Here is a 20,181-nt window from a genome sequence, read left to right as displayed (position 1 = left end):
CCCCGACGGACACAATGAGCAAGACAGACAAGGAGATGGGCTCCGACGACGGCGCCGACGTGCAGGCCACCGTCGTCTCCGGCACCGCCTCGGGCCTCCATCGCCGCCTCGCAAACCGTCAGATCCAGCTGATCGCGATCGGAGGGTCAATTGGGACGGCCGTCTTCGTTTCCATCGGCGGCGCACTGGCCAAGGGCGGGCCCGGGTCGCTGTTCCTCGCATACACAATCCACTGTTGCTTCCTGGCGCTGGTCACCAACTGTCTGACGGAGATGTCCGTCTACATGCCCGTCAGCGGAGGCTTCCTGCGTCTGGCGGGGAAATGGGTCGACGATGCCCTTGGGTTTGCCGCGGGCTGGAATTTCTTCTTCTACGAGGCGATTCTGATCCCCTTTGAGATTACCGCGATCAACCTGGTGCTGGGCTACTGGCGAGACGACATTCCCCCGGCGGCGATTTGCGCTGCGTGCATCGTTTGTTACGCGTGAGTTTTCTGATTTCGTTTACATGACTATTCTAACGGAATAGTCTCCTCAACGTCCTCGCCGTCAAGGCCTACGGTGAATCCGAGTTCTGGCTCTCCGGCGGCAAGATCATCCTCATCATCATGCTCTTCTTCTTCACCTTCGTCACCATGGTCGGCGGCAACCCGCAAAAGGACGCCTACGGCTTTCGCTACTGGAACAACCCCGGCGCATTCGCAGTCATGCCGGACAGAACCGAAGGCAACCTCGGCCGCTTCGAGGGCTTCCTCGCCTGCCTCTGGGCCGCGGGCTTCGCCTGCGTCGGCCCCGAGTACATCTCCATGGTCGCCGCCGAGGCCAAACACCCGCGCCGCTACATCAAGAACGCCTTCAAGACCGTCTACTGGCGCTTTGGCGCCTTCTTCATCGGCTCCGCGCTCTGCGCCGGCATCGTCTGCGCCCAGAGCGACCCGGACCTCCAGGCCATCCACCTCGGCGACGCAGGCGGCTCCGGCAACGCCGCGGGCTCTCCCTACGTCATCGCAATGGGCAACCTGGGCATCGACGTCCTCCCGCACCTCGTCAACGCCCTCCTCATCACCTCCATCTTCTCCGCAGGAAACACATACACCTACACCGCCACCCGCATCCTGCACGCCCTCGCCCTCGAGGGCCGCGCCCCGCGCGTCCTCCGCAAGTGCACCAAGTCCGGCGTCCCCATCTACTGCTTCCTCATCGTCATCTGCTTCCCCTGCCTCTCCTTCCTGCAGGTCTCCTCCTCCTCCAACACCGTACTCACCTGGCTGACCAATATCATCACCGCCGGCGGGCTCATCAACTACGTCATCATCACAACAACCTACATCTTCTTCTACCGCGCCACAAAGGCCCAGGGGTTCGACCGCGCCTCCCTCCCCTACACGGGCTGGTTCCAGCCGTACTGTGCGTGGGTGGGGCTGGCGTGGATGGTCACCGTTGTGATGTGCTTCGGGTACGCGAGCTTCAAGCCCTGGAGCGTCGACGGGTTCTTCACGAATTACACCATGGTCCTTGTGACGCCGGCGCTGTATGTCGGGTGGAAGATCATCAAGCGGACCAAGTTCGTCAAGCCCCATGAGGCGGACTTGATCTGGGAGGCGCCGGAGATCACCGCGTATGAGGAGGAGCTGAGTGTGATTGAGCCGCCCGTGGGGTTCTGGAAGGAGATGCTGGGGCCCCTGGGGAATTTGAAGTTTAGGAAGTGAAATCTAGATTTCTAGAGGGGGGATGGTGGGTTTAGAGGGGGTGGTTTTCTTTTTTTTCCCTTTTTTTTTTCCTTGGTTTACCCTCATTATTATTTTCTCTTTTTGTCGTTAACTTGACGGGTGTGGTTACCCTGTCTATTATACCTCCTTTTGCTCCAGTGAAAATCAAAATCAATATCTCCACCAGGCTTTCATGGTCATTGTAATTTTGCAGTTCCAAAGGACATGAAAACATGGACGTGGCATCACTGGCGGGGGAGCCACGGAAGATCCTCTAAACGATACTTGTACGCCCGGAAGATGGCATTACTCTCATACGAGAACCCGATCTTCTCCATTTCCTCGAGCTCCCTCTCGCCCATAACCCTGCGGTAATCATTCAGCTGCGGCACGACAAATTCCCAAACTACCTCTCCGCCCTCCGTAACCTCGATGATCCGGCCTGTCGCCGCCTCCGCGATAAGCACGTTCCCGTTCTCCAGTTTCTGAGCAGATCCCATGAACGGCGTGAAAAAGCCGATTCCGCCCGTCGACCGGTCCTTGTATTCCCAGGTAATCTGCTTCGTCGTCCGGGAGACGATGATCGCGCGCGAGAATGGCACCGCCAGACCGGGGCGAAAGACGCCGTTGTCCAGGATAAGCATGTCCCCGCGGGAATTGATTTCGTGCGCGCAGTGTTGCTGGTTTACGACGGGGGCCGTGAGGCGCCAGAGGACCTTTCCCGTTTCGCAGCTGATCACGAAGACGGAGGAGGTATTTCGCGAGGAGGCGATGATGTTTCCCTCCGAGTCCCGCGAGACGCTGTTGATGAGCGGCCAGTGTTCACGAGGGTAATCCTGGTGTTGGGGGAATTTATCAAAGTCCAGATGGTCGATTGCGCGCCAGGACCAGAGGAGCTTTGCGCCGCCCTTGCCGTCGGCTTCGAAGTCTGCGGAGGACGAGTCGGTGGATACGGACCACGGGTCGACGTGCTTGATGCAGTCGGCGTAGACTGTTCCGTCGGGAGCTTCACTGCCGGGGATTCCGCCGCGGACGCGGGCTGCTTCCTCTGGTGTCAGGGGTTCAAGCGTGGTATAGAGGAGGGTACCATCGTCGAGGTGGTTTTGATCGTGGTGTGCATGTGGGTCGGTGTACCTCCTCACGATGTTTCCAGTTGAGTCCACCTGCATCATCACGCCACCACAGTACTTCTTCCACATCGGGAAGAGATTCGGTGAGTCCGGATAGGCGCCGTTGTAGGCGAGATTGCCGTTGGGGAGGATGCGGGCATGGCGGCCGGCACGGTGTGGAAGGGTCCATCGGTGCACTTCTTCGCCTGATGTAGAGATTAGGTGTGCCGTGCGTGAGGTGAGAGGTGTGTACAGGACGTAGCCAGCGGACACCCGCTGCTCGTCGACGCCTCGAAGGCCTAGGCCGCGGCGGCGGAAGGTGTGCTGCTCCATTGCGCTAGACAGTCAGTAGAGATATCGACGAGCTGTATGTAGACGAATTTGAGCTTAGTCCGGGAGTCTTAAGCTATTTATCTTTGCAGAAAGCTTGGGTGGGAGGGAAATGTCTCCTTTGCCCTAGGACCGGCATGCCTCGGGAAGCCGTCGGGAAGAGAAGCACGCAATCAGACCGCAGCAACAGGGTACACCGGGTTCCAGCGACGAACGGCACCACGCCGATAGGGTAGAGAATAGACAGTATTCCAGCTTGGTGTTTCCGTTGTTGCAACTCATGCTACTGCCATGCCAAAACTCTAGGAGCATCCACTTCAAGCGTTTTGCAATATTTCGTCCCATGTATTCTGCGATGTCAATTTATCTCACCCGGAGGGAGACCGTGGGAAAAGAATGTGAAACCTGTAGTCGCATCCCATCCTCCGTTGGGTGTTGCCGCAACACCAAGGAATTCTGGAAAGTAAAGACGCGTGAAATCTTCGTCCAGTATATCGTCGGCCGGAGCCGGATTGGGTATCGTGGTACCCACCTGAGGGCACATTCTCCGCTGGACCTGGGTAATGATAGTCCCAAATGTGTGAGCCGCGTGGCAGGGAAGCCCGATAGACTGTAACCACTGTACTAGGTCGTTGATCAAGGAGTTGAGGTGGGTCACATCTTGAATCGTTCCCTGCTGATCCTCAAGATTTCCGATGAGGCGGCAAATAGTAATCGCAGCAAATGTAATCATATGGTAAATGTGGTCGCTCAGATGCCGTGTGCGCTCGTCGACTGTATCCATCGCCAACTGGATAATGTTTGTAGCATGGGAAATCATCTCAGAAACGACCGACTCCTGAGACCGTGCGGACTTCGCCTTCAGGCATCGGTCGTACAATAACAAGTGGGAGAAATGGAATCCCATCATTAAAAACTGCGCTCGCGGACGTTCTGGAAAAGGGTCAGTAATCGGTCTTTGGAGAAAATAGTAAGAATTACCGAGTACGAATTGCCATTCCTTTCTCCAGGCCTGAAGGGCTGCCACCGACTGCGGGATGTCCACCGTTCCAGACAGATGTTCGTAGACGGTCCGGTACAGATAGATCTCTGCAACCATTCGCAACTCGTAGTATGTGGTCCAGTCAGAAGCGACAATAGCACGACACCGTGCTAGATGCCATTCTTGTAGCATCGACCGTCGGCTGGTCCCGACGCAGTAATGCAGGTGAACTAGGCATATGTGGTTCCACAGAAACCAGCGATTTACTACATCTCTGCTAATCCCTACCGCAGATGAAGTCGGGTTGATAACGGTAGAGAATAAGGGGCTGGATTGACAATGCTGTAGGGTAAAGCCGCTGAGGAGCCAGCTATCGATGCTGAGAGGTACTTGTCCAACAGTAGTGGACCACATGCACAGAACGAGAGCAGCCTGAAAGAACTCGAGTGGTTGTGGTGACACTAGAAGCGCACTTTGAACAAGCGAACGCGCACATTCATAAAGTTTCGGAGCGAGTGTAGCAGCAAGCTCTTGCGAGGTGTGCCGCACAGCAATCAAGCAACACGCACTAAAAAGAAGCGGCGACTTCCTAGTTTGACCCAGCAGGCTGTGAGGGTCTTCGCTGGGATTAAATAACACCCAACGACCGTAGTTCTCCTGGAATCTAGACGGGTTATCCATACGCCCAATCACCGGATTGGTGGGGGACATACATCGATATGAGATGCAAAGCAAGCTCCGGCGGAACAAGGCCATCCAGCGACACAGGTTGCGGAGACATTGGTTGCTCGATGCCTGTGTCTGCCGCCAGCTCACGAATTACCAAAACAGGTGCCGAGGATGCATCGACGCTCTTGGAAACCGAATCTCCAGCTTCAGCGCCCTCCGGTCCACGAACGCCCTTGTCAGTCGGACGCTCATCCAAGATCTGCGATGGGTCCTCTCCAAGTCGATCAAGGAGATGAGCAACCACCTTCTCAAGGCGTTCCAAACTGTCGATACCGTCAGTCTAATATCGGCTTAATCGACGAACGATGGACGGACCGGGAACCAGTGGTAGACTCGGATTCTGCCTGCTCTTCGAGTGCATCTTGGGCAAAAGAGCAACTCTGTCTTAGCCGTTCGCAACGGAGGCATGGCCCTCCAGAAATCCCGGATTCATAACACCGAGTCTTTTGTTTCCTACAGGAAGTGCAGGCTTTTGAGGCGCGGCCTCTGTCAGGAGGCATGTTTGGAGAATGAGATCAGGGAGCTTCCCCGCTCATTCATGGGCTACTATAAGAGTCATGGACTGAGCCAGAGCCCTCAAGAGATGGGCAAGTCTGGCGTTGCAGGAAGGATGGTGACAAGCCCGGGACAATGCGATGGCGAGCTGAGGATGCGACATGAGCCCCGACAATGCGCTAGCCTGATTGGGAACTATACAGTCCACGCCTCAGGCATCAACCAGGTCTCCTCGAATCGACGGCACCTTGAAAACAGATTGGGGACGTCGAAGTGGAAGCCCTTAAGTCCTGAAGTGATACTTCACTTGATTTTGAAGGTATATATAGTGTGGTATCATTTCTTGAGGTCTCAGTGGCTCTGGTCATATTAAACCAGAGATACACCGGCTAACACATACTTCATCGGGTTGTGCTTCTTGGTGTGATATTGGACTAGAATTTCAGACAAACGCTTGATTCTATTGAGACAGTCGGCTCCCGTCGCCAAAGGGCAACATTCGTAGCATGTCAGCAATATGCCCGATCAACCGTGGTGGCGTGGCGTGGTGCCTTCCTTAAAAGTCGATGGGACATAATAGATAAATCTGACAGCCATTCTGTCAACGCCTCAACAGCTCACACAGTCTTGCAACATTCCTCGGAGGGTTAATACATGTTTCCCAGCAGTGGGTTGCACACAAACCTACGTGGCAGAATGCAAAAGGAATAAGCCTCTTTCGATATATGCGGACTCGTCAAGAGATCGAGCATTTCTGGCTGTCGGTGACATACCATATCAACCACCGGCCTCCGCATTTGGTGTATCGTACGGGTTCAAAGGGGCCTCTGGGGGCTGTGTTGATTGCGCCCCTTGCATTAAGCATATACGAGATCTGGGATCTGTGAAGCAGGGAAAAGAGACGGTGAAGACGGTGAGACCTGGGTCTAGATCTTGATTACATGCTTCAAGTAAATAGCGGAAGCCTAATATGCATCAGGAATGCAGGGAGAAAGTCCGGGGCTGATATTCTGAGAGCACTATTGGGGGCGAATGCTTGGTGCAACGATATAGAGTTGTTGCATACCGCCCGGGACTTGAGCTGAAGCGGATCGCTTCCTTTTCGTGGACCTTGCTTGGACTCAGTAAAGTATCGCTCTCAAATGAGCGTCATGGCGTTGAGCGGCTTGAGGTATAAATACCTTGGATTGATCCGTAGTTTTTCGGTCATCCACAGATAACCCAGCCTTCTTTGAGTACCCTACAACCTCCCAGTCTCAAAAGTTCGTCGGAAAAGATGAAGTACTTAGCTGCAATCTTTGCCGTGCTCAGGTAAGTTTGTCAAGGTTTTCATCGTAAGGTGTCCTTCAGGCTAACTTCTGATAGCCTCTGTGTCACCGGTTAGTCCACGCCAGATCAATTTGCGATGATATCGGCTCTAATAGTTGTTTCTAGACACTCTAGCAATTTCTTGCGGTGCCCAGGGTTCCTCAAAGGGCGTTCGATGTGTCGCCCGGGACCAGCCATGCCCCGGTGGTTTCCGGCCAGTTTTCTACGACGACCCCGCCCCTTGCTATAACAACCAGCGATGCTGTGTTTGAGGACCACATTGTTCTCGTATTGGGGTATTGGGGCTTAAGTGCTGGTATCTACCCCCTCTCGGGACCTGCGAGGCCTTCAAGGCTGAGGGATTGTTTACGCGGCGCTAAGATATCTTAGCCAGATGGTGGGGTGTCAGGGGGTGAGACAAGCAATAGTAATGAAAGAATGTCACGGAGTATTTAATTGTTCAGTTTAGAAGGTGGCAATGGCCCGACAAAGAGTGCATCGCGAGGTTCTTGTCACCGTTCAGACCATCCGTATACTTGGAAGCCGAGCCACTTCAGCCACAACGTTGTGATTAGCGCGAGACGGATCAACATTGTGCATTAGCCTGTCAGAACGAGGACCAGAGCCATGGGATGACGCAGCTTTGGCAATTTTCAGGTCCCAAAGGTCCACAGGTCATATGCCGCACCGCTGGCAGGCGCCCAAGGTGGGAGGACATTGCATTCTCAGGAGTACTGCGCAGTATACAGTCCAGCTCTGTTTCCCTCAATCACAGACTCTCAGACGCCTTCAAACCTGTATCGGACCCCGACTCGAAAGGTCGAGATGTCCGCGGAGTGCATTCGGATAGCGGGTTGGTTTCCGCTGAACAGACCGAAAAGGACGTCGTCTCTCGAGTCAAGTGTCTTCGTTTCGGGACTTGGACCTTCTCTCGGGGTTCTGCTCAGGCCAACGGTTCGAGAGGGAGACATCCGGGTATTTATCGGCTCTCCACGTCTCTGGGTTGATTCTTTGAGACGCATTCGAGGTTGGAATCAGCTCTCAGAGGGGCAGGGGGAAAAGTCAGCCTCCCAAGGGAATGGAAGAGCGTGTTGGATGGTGTTGAGAGAAGCGAACAGGGCCGTATTGTGCAGGAAAATGTTTTACACACCAAAATCTGACTAACGGTAAATCTAAGGCGTCTTACTGGATAATGGCCAGTTTAAATACGAAACTCCGCTCAACATTGGCTTCAGATACGAAAATTACGGATTATTGTCACGATTTTTGTTGGAGTCGATTTGGAGCTTTCGTTCTTTTTGCCTGCGCCCCCATTGAGATTTCCCCTTGACTGGGGCCTCTTCCTCTTCTCCTCTGTCCAACATTCGGCTTTTGGGTGTCTTTTCTTTCTTCATTCGCTCTTTAAATCCTCGCACGCACCGTTCGCTCAGCCAGCCCTCGCGGCCCTGTCATCGCCTTCAGAACCTCTGTCTGCGCCCACCTGTTGCCTACCAACCTCCCTCCTCCCTCACGGCCTTCGTACGACTCCGGATTCGACTCCTCGACTCTCTTTTCAATCGGACGGGGGCCTCGAAAGTCAGCCGGTCGCAATGTCCACCCTTTTCCCGAATGTCCCTCGCTCATCCCGACCAACCGTCCCCATAATCGTCGGTGACGACCAGGAGAGCTCCGACGCATCGACCACCCCTTCTCCTTCTACAACCGTCAGCTCCAGAAGCTTCACCACAAAACCCACTCCAAGTAGCTCAGATTACTCAAGACCGGTGATGCAGCGAAAGGCTTCCTCGCCATTGGCGCCTGCCTTCATGGTGTCCGCTCCAGGGAAGGTCATTGTATATGGAGAACATGCGGTTGTCCACGGCAAGGCGGCAATGGCGGCGGCCATTTCGTTACGGTCATACCTTCTCGTCACTACACTCACCAAGTCGCAGCGCACAATCACCTTGAATTTCCGTGACACCAACCTCAATCACACGTGGAACATCGACGAATTGCCCTGGGACCTCTTCAAACAACCATCGAAGAAGAAGTATTACTACGATCTCGTCACGACCCTTGATACCGAACTTTACGATGCGATCCAGCCCCATGTTGAAGATATATCTCCCGACGCGCCTGATGAGATGCGGAAGATCCACAAGCGGTCCGCAAGTGCTTTCCTCTACCTCTTCCTCTCCCTAGGGTCTCCCCAGAATCCTGGCGCCATCTACACCCTTCGATCGACAATTCCAATAGGCGCTGGTCTAGGAAGCAGTGCCAGTGTCTGCGTCTGCATGAGTGCTGCGCTTCTCCTTCAAATCCGAACGCTCGCCGGTCCCCACCCCGATCAACCCCCTGATGAAGCGGAAGTGCAGATCGAACGCATCAATCGCTGGGCGTTTGTGGGGGAGATGTGCATTCACGGAAACCCTAGCGGGGTAGACAACACGGTATCCGCAGGCGGAAAAGCCGTGATTTTCAGACGGGGGGATTACTCGAAGCCACCGTCTGTCGTGTCTCTCCCTACCTTCCCCGAGCTACCTCTGCTCCTTGTCGATACCCGCCAGGCGCGTTCTACCGCCGTTGAAGTCGCCAAGGTGGGCAAACTGAAGAAGGAATGGCCAGTGGTCACCGAATCCATTCTGGATGCGATCGACAGTGTGACAACTTCCGCTGAAGTGGTCATCCGGGCGCCTACCACCAGCGCCTTATCCGAAAATACCCTCCAGCAACTCGGAACACTCATTCGAATAAATCACGGCTTCCTTGTATCCCTGGGTGTATCCCATCCCCGACTTGAGCGAATTCGCGAACTTGTGGACTATGCCGACATTGGCTGGACAAAGTTGACCGGTGCCGGTGGTGGTGGTTGCGCGATTACCCTTTTACGTCCGGAACTCAAGGATGACTCTCTCAGAGACCTCAAAAATCAACTGCATGATGAGAATTTCGGGATATACGAGACAACCCTTGGTGGCGACGGTGTCGGTGTGCTTTGGCCTGCAGTGCTACGCAACGGAACCGACGAAGAAGGTGGCGAGGAAATCGACCAGCAGAAGTTCGAGAATGCCAGCGGTACCGACGGCATTGAGCGCCTCGTCGGCGTTGGTGTGCAAGAGAAGCGAGAGGGATGGAAGTTCTGGAAGCGGGCCGCCGCTTGAACGTGGCATCTGCGTTCACCGTATCCCGCCCGGCTCTTGTAGCCAATAATGGCCAACCTTGCAGTCACCTCTCAACAGGGCACAACTCGACTTCCCCTTTTTCCCAAGTGGCTCCAAGCCACGCCAAATACTAACTTGCCCTTCCTCCTTTACGATATAATATCCACGACTACTCCGAGCTCATTCTTCATAATTCACGTCCTGTATATTCTACAACCCGATGGCAGCGTTCTGCATGAATTTCCTTTCTCATTCTGCCTTTCTGTTAATATTGATATTGCGCCTTTGCATTCGGATTTGGGATTCTTCTCGGTTCTGGCATGGATCATGTTATGTTCAAGTTGTGTTGGTTACCTTGCATATATGGGATGGGAAAGGAGTGCTCAGTCTAGCATCATATCCTGTCAAACGGGTGGTATTAGTCCGTATACTAGTGCTGTCTTGACCGTGCGTAATTGCATATTGAGGTATCTACATTTACGTCTTTATATAAACTACTCTTCTCGACACGCGGACGGATCGTATCCAACTTCCCCTGTGATACAGCTTAGCTTAATTGCGCTAGACCAAGTTACAACGCATACCTATAGCATGCAGATCATATCTCATAAGTACTAGTGAAGGATACACGGAGAGTAATGACAGTTCGGGCTCCAGGAAGAAGCAGGGTATCATACAAGCAAGAATACATCTCCAAAAGACAAGTGCATAAAGTCTCTCAGCCCATCGTCGTCTCCCACCCCTTCTCAATCATAACATCCATCCAGTAAACCTCCGCATCACCTGCATCCATCCTTCGCCAGACCTCATTCACCAGCTCAAGACAAACGCTAATCGGCTTCGGAGGCAGAACGTGCAAGAACGAGGTTAGCCGACCAAGTATGAACCGTCTCGTGCGCGAGACTTCCAGCGCATGTGAGGAGATGCAGGGCCCATTCCCTGAGAGGTCCGTTGGGTTGGGATCGAGGGGATCTAGGTCGGGATTGGGCTGAGGCGGGAGACGGAGCTCGCTGCTTGAGGCGACGAGAAGCAGGGGTTGGAGGCAGCGAGTGCGGGATTCAAGGGGGATGGTTTTGAGGCGGGAAAGGGTTGTCAGGGCGAATTCGGTGAGCCAGCTGTTGTAGTAGCTAGAGCCTTGGGGGATTGTTTGAGATGGGGATGTTGCTGTTGTTGTTGATGTGGGATTATGGTGTGAGGTTGGGTTTGTGGGGAGGTATGGGGAGTCGTTAAACCAGGAGGTATTCGGATCTAGAGTTTGATTGAAGGCATCTTGTTGGGTTGGTGATGGAATTGGGTGTTGTTGGTTCGGCGAGTGGTGCTGTTGCATGGGAAGTCTTCGTTGCAGGAGGTCTGGAAATGCGCGGTAAAGTTGGAGGAGGCCTGTGCAGCGGTAGACTTCGGCCATTGTGAGGAGGTGCCAGACAGGAGTCTCGTCGTCGCCGGGAGATACGATTTCGGCCTCCGTGGGATGTGCGAGGGAGAGGAGTCGTTCTTCAAGTTCTCGAGCTCTTGCCAGAGCGATCTGGGCTTGAGCAATGTCGGATTGGGATGTAAATCTGCGGGCTCTGATGCGTTTGCGTTCTGCTCTGACGAGGCGGCCGGCTTCTTGAACCGTGAACTGGGTATCGCGAGCGATGCCGGTCCAGGGGTGCGGTACGCGCTGCAGGACAAGCGATTCGGCGGTGTTTTTGGCGCTCGGCGCAGCTGGAAGCACAGCAGCGTCGTCGGCGACGAAGGATAGGAGCATTTCCCAGTATACAAGGGCTTCTTCAAAGAACTGGTAATTGTTGTGGCGGGTTCCCGGGTTGGCAGATTTTGCCAGCACTGCGTTGTCGAGATGCCGTCGAAGAAGGTTGAAGAAGGATATGCCGAGATCTTTGGGGTCGTGCCAGCTCGCAGTCTGTCCGAGCATGAGCAAGGCAAGAAGGGACTTGTCATCGACAGTAGTCTCATTGCTAATGATCTCAATGGCTTCGTTGCGCATCTTTTTGCCCATTGGACCAAATTGAGGGAAATCATTGACGAGGGTAGCCGCAGCCATACTCTGCATTGTGCGACACATGGCAAGGGAAGATCCCCAAAGACGGGAAACCGTGGTGCGGAAAGGGTTCATCTGGCTGTCATAGCTAGAGAACAAGGCGGCAACCTCCTTAAAGTAGTACTCAATGAGCGTCCAAGATGGGTTGTTCAGAGGCTGGGGAATTGAAGTAAGATCCCGTGCGGCAGGTCGCATAGGCGGAGCAGATGGTGGGGGATACTGGCGCACGATCGTAGAGGGGTCGAAGCCTGGGAAATCTCGGGTTTGGTTCTGAAGTATAGGGGCAGCGAGAGAAAAGAAGGCCCATGGATCAGAGCCCAGACTCGCCGGTGAGCTAAAATCTACGGCGGAGCCATCGGGCTGATGGTGATTCGCCGCGGACGCCGCAGATGCTGGCGACAGGGGACACAAGTCAGCAAGCTCTGGTAAGGACCCAGGCTGTTGAAGGTCCCAGAGGTCGTCGCACAGGGCGTTAGCATCATCGTCATCCACCACAGCGAAGCCGCTATGACCGGGTGGGTTGATGCCCTCATTCTGCGGGTTGGTATAGTCCTCTGAGGTAGGTTGTAGTTCAGAATGATGTGATTGATTTGATTTCCTGGGTGATCTGTCGATATGGGGATTCAAATCGATAGTACCGTTGCCTATCGTTGTCTCCAGTCCACCATCTTCACTTGTGGATGGACGATTTGTGACCCAGCGCAAAGCTTGAACGTAGCCCGGGCATTTCACTCCAAGACGAGTGCAGCGGCTGCAGTGAGGTTTCTCCTCCCCGCATTTCACCTATCAAGAAGGTTAGCGGCCGAGTGATCGGGAAGCTGGAGAGGACGCACCCGCTTGCTCTTGCACCTCGCACACCCGTTTCGGGACTTTTTAACGCGTCGCATCGTTTGGAAACTGTAACCAAATACGGAATAATGAGAGAGAAGGAAGAAGGAAAAACCATCCTGACGAAGGAAGAGGAGAAAGAGGAGAAAATCGGAGAGAGGAGAAGATCTCCAACTCAAAGCTGCAGCGACGAGGACTCGGGGAACTTATCGAAGGCTTGAGGGTCTGGGCTGCGGGGGGATCGTGGTGGGACAGATAAGACTTGCCTGCGATAGGAGAAAGAGACACCAACCATCTGCTCGGAAAGTTTGGGACGACGCGCCCTTCAATCCCGATTTTCAGCTTTGGGCATTCCTTGGTACTCAATGTGACAAAAGCGTACAAGGGTTCCCCCAGATTTTTGGCCTCTAAAAAGCAAAGTTGTTTGATTGTTGTTGACTGTGCTTCATTGTTCAAGTCCCATTGTTCTTGCTGCCTGAGGCCACAGTGTCCCCCCACTTCGACCTCAAAAAAGACCCAGGCAAAAGATGTCAGTCTTTCTCTTCGACTCCCTCTCGGCTCGCTCCAATAACAACAGAAATTGTCTTTCTAATGGGTAGATACGCATCAGACCCAGAATGGGCCTCCATCCAGCCCATTCCCCTCAATGATGGTTCGGAAACCGGGACTGTACCGCTGGCGACCATCGCCTACAGCGACGAATATCTCGAAGCAACGTCATACCTCCGCGCCGTAATGGCTGCGAATGAATTGTCCGAGAGGGCTCTGCAGCTCACCGAGCATGTTATATCGATGAATCCTGCCCATTATACCGTCTGGTGAGTGTTTTCATGGTATTTCATGAGCAGCAGCTAAGCTCGCCAGGATATACCGCGCCAAGATTATATTCGCCTTAAACAAAGATCGCAATGGGGAGCTGGAATGGCTGAACGGAGTCTCTCTAAAGTATCTGAAAAACTATCAAATCTGGTGTGCACCCCTGCTGTCTGTTCAAACACCGACGTCCTAACCCACACAGGCACCACCGGCAGGTCATCATGTCCTCGCGCGATCACTTTCCCACTCTCCCGCCCAAAGAGATGGACTTTCTTATGGAGATGTTCGCTCAAGATTCGAAGAACTATCATGTCTGGACATACCGCCACTGGCTTGTCCGCCACTTCGAACTGTGGGACTCTCCGCGTGAGATCGCCGACATCAATTCTCTCCTCAACTCCGATGTGCGCAACAATTCCGCCTGGAGCCATCGATACATGCTTCGTTTTGGGCCACGAAACGACCAGCCCGATGGTGGTATGGTGAATGCCGATGGCCCACCCACCGAAAAGGGCCGGCTCGCGGTCGTCGACGAGGATCTGGTTGATGAGGAGCTGCAATTTGCACAAGTGAAAATTGCTAGCGCTCCAGAGAACCGCAGTCCCTGGTCGTATGCCCGGGGTGTTCTGAGAGCGGCTGGTCGACCGCTTTCCGAATGGACAGAGTTCGCCCGAAAATTCGTTGTCGATAAGCGTGATGACCAAGGTCAACTGGAGGACGTCGAGGTGAAAAGCAGCCACGCTATTGAGTGGTTGGCAGATGTATATGCGCAAGACAGCACTTCCGACCAAAGTAGTGCCAGGGACGAAGCAGTCCGCATGCTAAATTTGTTGAAGGACAAGTACGACCCTATCCGGAGGAATTACTGGGACTACCGCATTCAACAGATCACATCAGGCGAACTCCCAGCTGCGGCTTGATCAAAATGCTAAGGCATTGCCTATAGGATTCCTCTGTCAATGTAGACTTATGATTCATTTGCAATGCTGATGACTTTATATTAAACTATACGCCGATGAAGACACAAGCAATCAAAGTATATATCAGTTTAGTTTTCAGCCCCCCAGCCCTCCTTCAACATCTTCCTCCATTCCACTGCGGTGTCAACCGTGACGTTACTCCCTCCACAAACGACGATAACGACTCGACTCTCCCGCCGCAGATCAGGAACAAGCTCCTTCAACCTCGACTGCAATGGTGATGGATTCACCGGCTCATTCGCATCTTCCTCCTCCTCCTCAGTCTCTCCTGCGGACAGCCTATCATCCCCATATCCTTCATCCAAGTTCCTCTTCCGCTTCTTCGTTACCGTTGAGCTCCCCCGACTAGCATCACCAATGGCAGCCTCAACGCACACTCCACAAGCCAACTCAACCAGCAACCGCTCATCGTCCACTAGACGAAGCACGCCTCTTGCTGCCTCGGCATCAGACAAGACAGTACTATGCACCTTCACCCCCTCCGGCGGATGCAAGGCATACTGCAACGTCCGCTCCGACACCCGGATCGCCCCGAGCGACGTCGCCTGCGACGTGATCTTCGGCAACGAAACAAGAGACCCCTTCGCAACAGCCGCAGCAAGGGAATCAGTCCCGCGTGTTTCAACAGCAATAAGGTGTGTAGGTTTCAGCTGCTGCACTCGCGATGAGGCCCGGGCTGTCTTGCTCTTCCCCACTTGGCGTCGTCGACGCTCAAGGCCCATAACGAGTCCATTCAATAGACCCCCGCCACCAACACTGCATATAATCGCGTCAACAGGCAAGACCCGCCCACTGTCACTCTCTTCCTCCCCAGCAACGAGGGGAACCTGCTCGGCCAACTCGTCAATAAGCGTGCTGTTCCCCTCCCAAATGGCTTCGTTGTCGAACGGGTGCAACGCAATCTTCACCACCTCCTCTCCTCCACCACCACCACCACCACCATCCTCGTCCTTAGATGGCTTCTTCATAACAACATCCCTCATATACTCCCCCGCCTCTGCAAAGGTCTCCCCAAACCTCACAACCTCCCGCGCCCCCGCCTTAACAAGCTTCTCAACCATGAGCGCCTTCGTGCTAACCGGGACAACAACCGTGCACGGGTACCCCAGGCTCCGGGCCGCACAAACGGCAGCGAGCCCCGCGTTCCCGCCGGACGACGCGAAGAACTGCACTCGTTTCCCTGCGTTGAGCGGGTTATTCAGGTGTGAGAGGATCTGGGCGCCCATGGCGCGGGACTTGAAGGAGCCGCTTGGTTGGGTGTTCTCAAGTTTCAGGAAGATGCGGCAGTTTGCGAGGGTGGAGAGGGTAGTTGATTCGATTAGGGGGGTTGTTATCCAGGGGGTTTTGCTTGTTGGGGTTTGCTGGGACGGAGGTTGGGGAGGCTGTAGGGGGGGATAGGAGGGTGGTGTGGTCATAGTTGTTGTTTTTGTTGTGATGCTTCCCATTGTGGTAAAATCGGTCAACAGTGGAAATAAAAGATATGATTCAGAATTGTTCAAGAGGTAGTCAAAATTTTGGTTGCTCTTTTTCTATAGATCGATGACGGAGATGGTGTGCTGATATATCGATACAGTCGAGACCACAGGTGCAAAAGATCTAAAAACCAAAGCAACCACACAACAAGCAAGAGAGGGAAAAAAGGCTCAAACGACAAGAAAATAACAAACATACCCTACATTATATTAGTACATCAAATCCAGTCTCCTTGCGATTCTGTTATACAATCAATTCTCTTCCCGAGCCTCTTCCCAGCAGTTTGCCGCGGGAAACCACCACGGGTTTCCCGCCCCGATATCTCTCATGTAACAGCATCGCATATCTGGGCACAATTTCCCGCTGATAACCTTGTGAACATGACCTAGAACTCAATTGGCCGTCCACATGACGCAAACCTTGTTTGCTCTGCTGCTATGAAGAGTCGAGTCGGCGTCCGGCTACGGCTCGCCACGAGTGGACATGGGTCCGGCCGTTACATTCCGTTCGCGAGAACGGGTGCCAATCGCGTCTGGGGGCGAGGACCACTCGCGATAAGAGGAGGTCAGTGGCGGCTCGAGAGCAGTCCTTCGTTGCCCGGCCACCCTCCCGACAATCCTGTCGATTGGCCTATTCCTCGACGACGAGAGGAGGGAAGATGATTCTCTTTTCTATGCTCTCCCCGTAATCCGCGTCTGACCCATAATTTGCATCCGAGAGGCTCCGTTTCGAGCTGTCAACGCGGAAGACATCAAGGATCTCCTTGGCTTTGTTAGGCATGAAAGGTTGTAGCAATATCCCCGTGATCCGCATCGACTCGGCGACGTTGTAGATCACACGCTGCTTCTGATCCGGGTTCTCCCAAGGTGCCGAATTGTGGAAATACTTGTTGGTCTGAAGAGAGGGGTTAGCATCCCGGATTGGGCTATAACCGGCCAAGGGGTCCTTCTTACGTGTAAGATTACCGCCATAATCTCCTGCACTGCGGCACGGGGATTCAGCTTCTCCATATGATCGGCCACCTTGGTGGCCAATTGCTCGAGGACTGACTGATACGCCATATCATGGCTCTGTGCCGGGGAGTTCCCGGATGTAGCGTTCAGAATATAGGTCCGTAATTTTCCTTTCGCACAGCCGATAGTGCGATGGGCGATGTTGCCGATCCCTTGTTGGAGGTATTTTTTATAGTCACGAATAATATGCGCGTTATCGTAGTCCGCGTCTGACGCAAGGCCTCCCTGAAAGGTTAAGAAGAAGCGCATGGTATCCACCCCGAACCTGTCAATGGCGAAGAAAGGGTTCACCACGTTTCCCGTCGACTTGGACATCTTTTCTCGGTTCATAGTCCAGTGCCCGTGTACCAGAACATTCCGAGGGAGAGGAAGATCGAGGGCCATGAGGAATGCCGGCCAGAAAACACAATGAAACCTAGTCTGCTGTGAGTCTCATCTCCTTTCCACAGGGGAACTCCCATACCGAACAATGTCTTTGCCGACAACGTGGACATCTACCGGCCACCCAAGATGAGAACCACCTCCGGGAGGAAATGGATATCCAGCTCCTGTCAAATAATTGACGAGGGCATCCAGCCACACGTAGATTGTTTGTGAGCTGTCCCCCGGCACCGGAATTCCCCAAGTCAAACGTTGGACCGGTCGAGAGATGGACAGATCCGAAAGGCCGGAGGATACTGATTTAACCACATCCCCTGCGTAGTGCTCAGGGGTGATGAAGCCAGTCTTGTACAGCTCCAGCAAGCGATCCTGGAACGCGGACAAACGGAAGTGATAATTCGTCTCCGAAGACCACTCGACCTCTTTCCCCGTCTCTATAGAAACCTATACCTGTTAGGAAAAACCTTGAGACGATTGAAGGGGCAAATACCATTCGCTTCCGCCCAGTTGCGGGGTCCAACGAGAGGTGGACTTGGGACTGGGGATAGAAGGTTTCGTCACTGATGGAATACCATCCTTCATGTTTTGCGGTATATATGTAGCCTCGGTGTTGTAGCATCTCCTACTTATCTCGTCAATATCACATCCGGTCCCGTAGGGGCTTCGGCATACCCAGAAGTACTGAACTGCGTCCTTGTGAGAGTGTTCGGTGGTGCGTATGAAGTAGGTATAGTCAAGGTTGGCAGCGTGAGCTAAGTCCTGTATTACTGTGAGTGATAAGACCATCCAGATGGCTTAGGCCCGCTCACCTTGAAAGTTTTGCAGTTCTGGTCGCAAAAGGTTTGTGTGTCTATTCCCGCGGCACTTGCGGCCTGCTGAATCTATCCCACAGTTAACACTCAAGTCACAAATATCGTACAGCATTTCTGACAACCTTCATTCCATGCTCGTCTGTTCCAGTGAGCAGCCGTGCTTTATTATCTCCAGTAAGCGTCCGCCATCTCTTGAGAACGTCCCCAATGACCATCGTGTAGAAGTGACCGACATGAGGGGCTACAGAAAGGGAAATCGTTAGCAATTGTATTACTCCAGGTAGCATGAGATAGCATACCGGCATTGACATAGAATATTGGCGTCGTAACATAGTAGGGCTTATTTGAAGCCTCTCCAGAGGTGGTCGCATATCGACGGGAAGTCCGAAAAGCGGCGGATCGAGTGACCTTGCAGGATGTACACTGCCACGACGGTCGTTGATATGATAATAACTGATTAGCCCATGAGAGAGCTCGAAAGAACCCCCTGGAGTTCGCCATTCGCAGAATTGCAAACAAGGTCCTGAGGAGTCGGTTGAGTTTCGCCAGCCGTCGGTGACTTGGGTGGTTCGGAGGTTTTGTTTTCTCCGCGGTGGTCCAAGCTTCGTTTTTCCTGGCTCCTTGTGACTGTCTGCAGCTTCACTTTTCACACCTTCGTCCACTCAGTCCCCCTTTATTGACTTTCCTGACCAACTCTTAGTATATTAACTTGGATTACCCGATCGTCTTTCTAGAGATCATCTTGCAAAAGACTCGTTATCTTTCCAACAAGCTGCCGATCAGCCATGGCTCCCACCGAAGATCAATACGCAAAGGCTTCAACAGAGGGTATGCTCTCCCTCTCTGTTCCATATGTTGAAATGCATTCTGACTAGTTTTACCCCAAGCTGCCACCGACTTTGCGCAGACTTTCTACCCCGCGCTTCAGTCGAACCGCGCTATAATCGCCTCGTTCTACAGCAACCCCCCCTCCACTATCCTCTTCAACGGGAACGCGGTTGCCGATGGAAATGCAGTTCAAGATATATTCGTCAACCAGATGCCGCCAACCCATTACGAAGTACAGTCCGTTGATTGTCAAATCATTAACAAACAGTTTCCGTCAACCACAACCGGGGGTCCACCCAGGACGAAGGACATGTCGATTTTAGTGGTCGTGGGCGGTTACGTTCGATTCGGAGAGTCCCGCGATCTTCCACAGCGCGGCTTCAGTGAAACATTTGTCCTGATACCGAATCCTTCCAACGACACCGGAAAAGGGAGACACAAGCGTGACTGGCTCATTCAAACCCAGAACTTCCGTTTGGTTGTTTGAGACAAGGCAGATACTGCAAATATACTGTGGCAGTGCACAAAAGCTGCACATGGGCGAGGACGTGATTGTATTGGGTCATACAGGATATATCTCTGGGAATCACAAAGGCGGGTTTGATGCACGAACGAAGGAAGACTTGCAGGTCGGCTTCTCGCAAAACCAGAATGAAAGAGCCGCGATTGGCAGCCAACACTACCGTGCCACGGCGACTACCATACCGAACCTACCGGGTCATAAACCCTCAGCTTGAAGCTCTTAGTGGCGGACGCAAATTTGCCCTAATCCGTTCAAGGAGTTCCTCGCGTGTTGCCTTTTCATCTGGCAGCAGACCTCGCTAAATTTCGGTGAATCAGCATGATACCTGTCTAGAAGAACGGGAACATAGATCATACAGCACGAAGCCATCGGCGCATCTCGTCAAGTGTCCAGTTCCCGGGATCTTGCGAAAAATTAGCTCGGTATCCGCGATTCGAGGACTCTAGACTTGCCTCCCGTTGGGTCTGTTTCTGCGGGAAACATTTCATTCCCCCAGATCGCCCACGCTGCCGCCGCTGTGACCATGCCGGCGAAACCTAGGAGCATTAGTCAAAGTGAATATAGCTAGGTCTACTGAACCGAGTCTCACGGCCATACCTAAGAATAGGTTCTAAATATTGCTCAATATGTCAGGTCCTTGACACCAAATGGGAAAGCCTGAGAAGTAATACCTTTGAGTTCATCGCCC

The 20,181-nt window shown here is 53.3% G+C and overlaps 10 protein-coding genes across 10 annotated transcripts; 5 read left to right on the top strand and 5 right to left on the bottom strand.

Annotated features, from left to right (window-relative positions):
- Positions 1-35: 35 nt before the first annotated feature.
- Positions 36-1,708, top strand: BJX67DRAFT_369830 (amino acid permease/ SLC12A domain-containing protein; the record flags this gene model as incomplete). The annotated part of the gene is made up of 2 exons (XM_071030823.1): positions 36-484; positions 529-1,708. The coding sequence occupies 2 exons, from the start codon at positions 36-38 to the stop codon at positions 1,706-1,708; spliced, it is 1,629 nt and encodes a 542-aa protein (XP_070889864.1).
- Positions 1,709-1,831: 123 nt separating this feature from the next.
- On the bottom strand, positions 1,832-3,328 carry BJX67DRAFT_210031 (ASST-domain-containing protein). Its single transcript, XM_071025568.1, has one exon. It carries the CDS (start codon positions 3,148-3,150, stop codon positions 1,954-1,956), a length of 1,197 nt encoding a protein of 398 aa, XP_070889863.1. The 5' UTR covers positions 3,151-3,328; the 3' UTR covers positions 1,832-1,953.
- Positions 3,328-5,473, bottom strand: BJX67DRAFT_210025 (Zn(II)2Cys6 transcription factor). Its single transcript, XM_071025567.1, has 4 exons — positions 5,174-5,473; positions 4,843-5,121; positions 4,129-4,793; positions 3,328-4,080 (listed from the first exon to the last, which is right to left on the bottom strand). The coding sequence occupies exons 1-4, from the start codon at positions 5,356-5,358 to the stop codon at positions 3,506-3,508; spliced, it is 1,704 nt and encodes a 567-aa protein (XP_070889862.1). The 5' UTR covers positions 5,359-5,473; the 3' UTR covers positions 3,328-3,505.
- Positions 5,474-6,629: 1,156 nt separating this feature from the next.
- BJX67DRAFT_377506 (uncharacterized protein) lies at positions 6,630-6,933 on the top strand (the record flags this gene model as incomplete). The annotated part of the gene is made up of 3 exons (XM_071032126.1): positions 6,630-6,664; positions 6,719-6,732; positions 6,788-6,933. 3 exons carry the CDS (start codon positions 6,630-6,632, stop codon positions 6,931-6,933), a joined length of 195 nt encoding a protein of 64 aa, XP_070889861.1.
- A 1,026-nt stretch (positions 6,934-7,959) lies between these two features.
- Positions 7,960-9,911, top strand: erg12 (mevalonate kinase). The gene has a single exon (XM_071025566.1). It carries the CDS (start codon positions 8,251-8,253, stop codon positions 9,799-9,801), a length of 1,551 nt encoding a protein of 516 aa, XP_070889860.1. The 5' UTR covers positions 7,960-8,250; the 3' UTR covers positions 9,802-9,911.
- A 471-nt stretch (positions 9,912-10,382) lies between these two features.
- Positions 10,383-12,802, bottom strand: BJX67DRAFT_209984 (uncharacterized protein). The gene is made up of 2 exons (XM_071025565.1): positions 12,673-12,802; positions 10,383-12,622 (listed from the first exon to the last, which is right to left on the bottom strand). Exons 1-2 carry the CDS (start codon positions 12,724-12,726, stop codon positions 10,520-10,522), a joined length of 2,157 nt encoding a protein of 718 aa, XP_070889859.1. The 5' UTR covers positions 12,727-12,802; the 3' UTR covers positions 10,383-10,519.
- Positions 12,803-12,969: 167 nt separating this feature from the next.
- On the top strand, positions 12,970-14,467 carry ramB (bifunctional protein farnesyltransferase/protein geranylgeranyltransferase). Its single transcript, XM_071025564.1, has 3 exons — positions 12,970-13,485; positions 13,532-13,636; positions 13,686-14,467. Exons 1-3 carry the CDS (start codon positions 13,259-13,261, stop codon positions 14,401-14,403), a joined length of 1,050 nt encoding a protein of 349 aa, XP_070889858.1. The 5' UTR covers positions 12,970-13,258; the 3' UTR covers positions 14,404-14,467.
- BJX67DRAFT_209808 (putative L-serine dehydratase) lies at positions 14,468-16,237 on the bottom strand. The gene has a single exon (XM_071025561.1). The coding sequence runs from the start codon at positions 15,906-15,908 to the stop codon at positions 14,532-14,534; it is 1,377 nt and encodes a 458-aa protein (XP_070889857.1). The 5' UTR covers positions 15,909-16,237; the 3' UTR covers positions 14,468-14,531.
- BJX67DRAFT_209903 (methionine--tRNA ligase MSM1) lies at positions 16,238-18,970 on the bottom strand. The gene is made up of 8 exons (XM_071025563.1): positions 18,442-18,970; positions 18,265-18,383; positions 18,140-18,202; positions 18,003-18,089; positions 17,821-17,952; positions 17,413-17,774; positions 16,890-17,364; positions 16,238-16,830 (listed from the first exon to the last, which is right to left on the bottom strand). The coding sequence occupies exons 1-8, from the start codon at positions 18,641-18,643 to the stop codon at positions 16,567-16,569; spliced, it is 1,704 nt and encodes a 567-aa protein (XP_070889856.1). The 5' UTR covers positions 18,644-18,970; the 3' UTR covers positions 16,238-16,566.
- On the top strand, positions 18,928-19,457 carry BJX67DRAFT_377500 (putative nuclear transport factor 2 domain protein; the record flags this gene model as incomplete). Its single annotated transcript, XM_071032125.1, has 2 exons — positions 18,928-18,970; positions 19,030-19,457. 2 exons carry the CDS (start codon positions 18,928-18,930, stop codon positions 19,455-19,457), a joined length of 471 nt encoding a protein of 156 aa, XP_070889855.1.
- Positions 19,458-20,181: the final 724 nt, after the last annotated feature.

This window comes from Aspergillus lucknowensis, assembly GCF_044049455.1.
Source record: "Aspergillus lucknowensis strain CBS 449.75 chromosome Unknown BJX67scaffold_4, whole genome shotgun sequence".
NCBI classification, from domain to species: domain Eukaryota; kingdom Fungi; phylum Ascomycota; class Eurotiomycetes; order Eurotiales; family Aspergillaceae; genus Aspergillus; species Aspergillus lucknowensis.
Note: the sequence above shows the minus strand (reverse complement) of the source record. Positions and strands in the feature narration are given on the sequence as shown.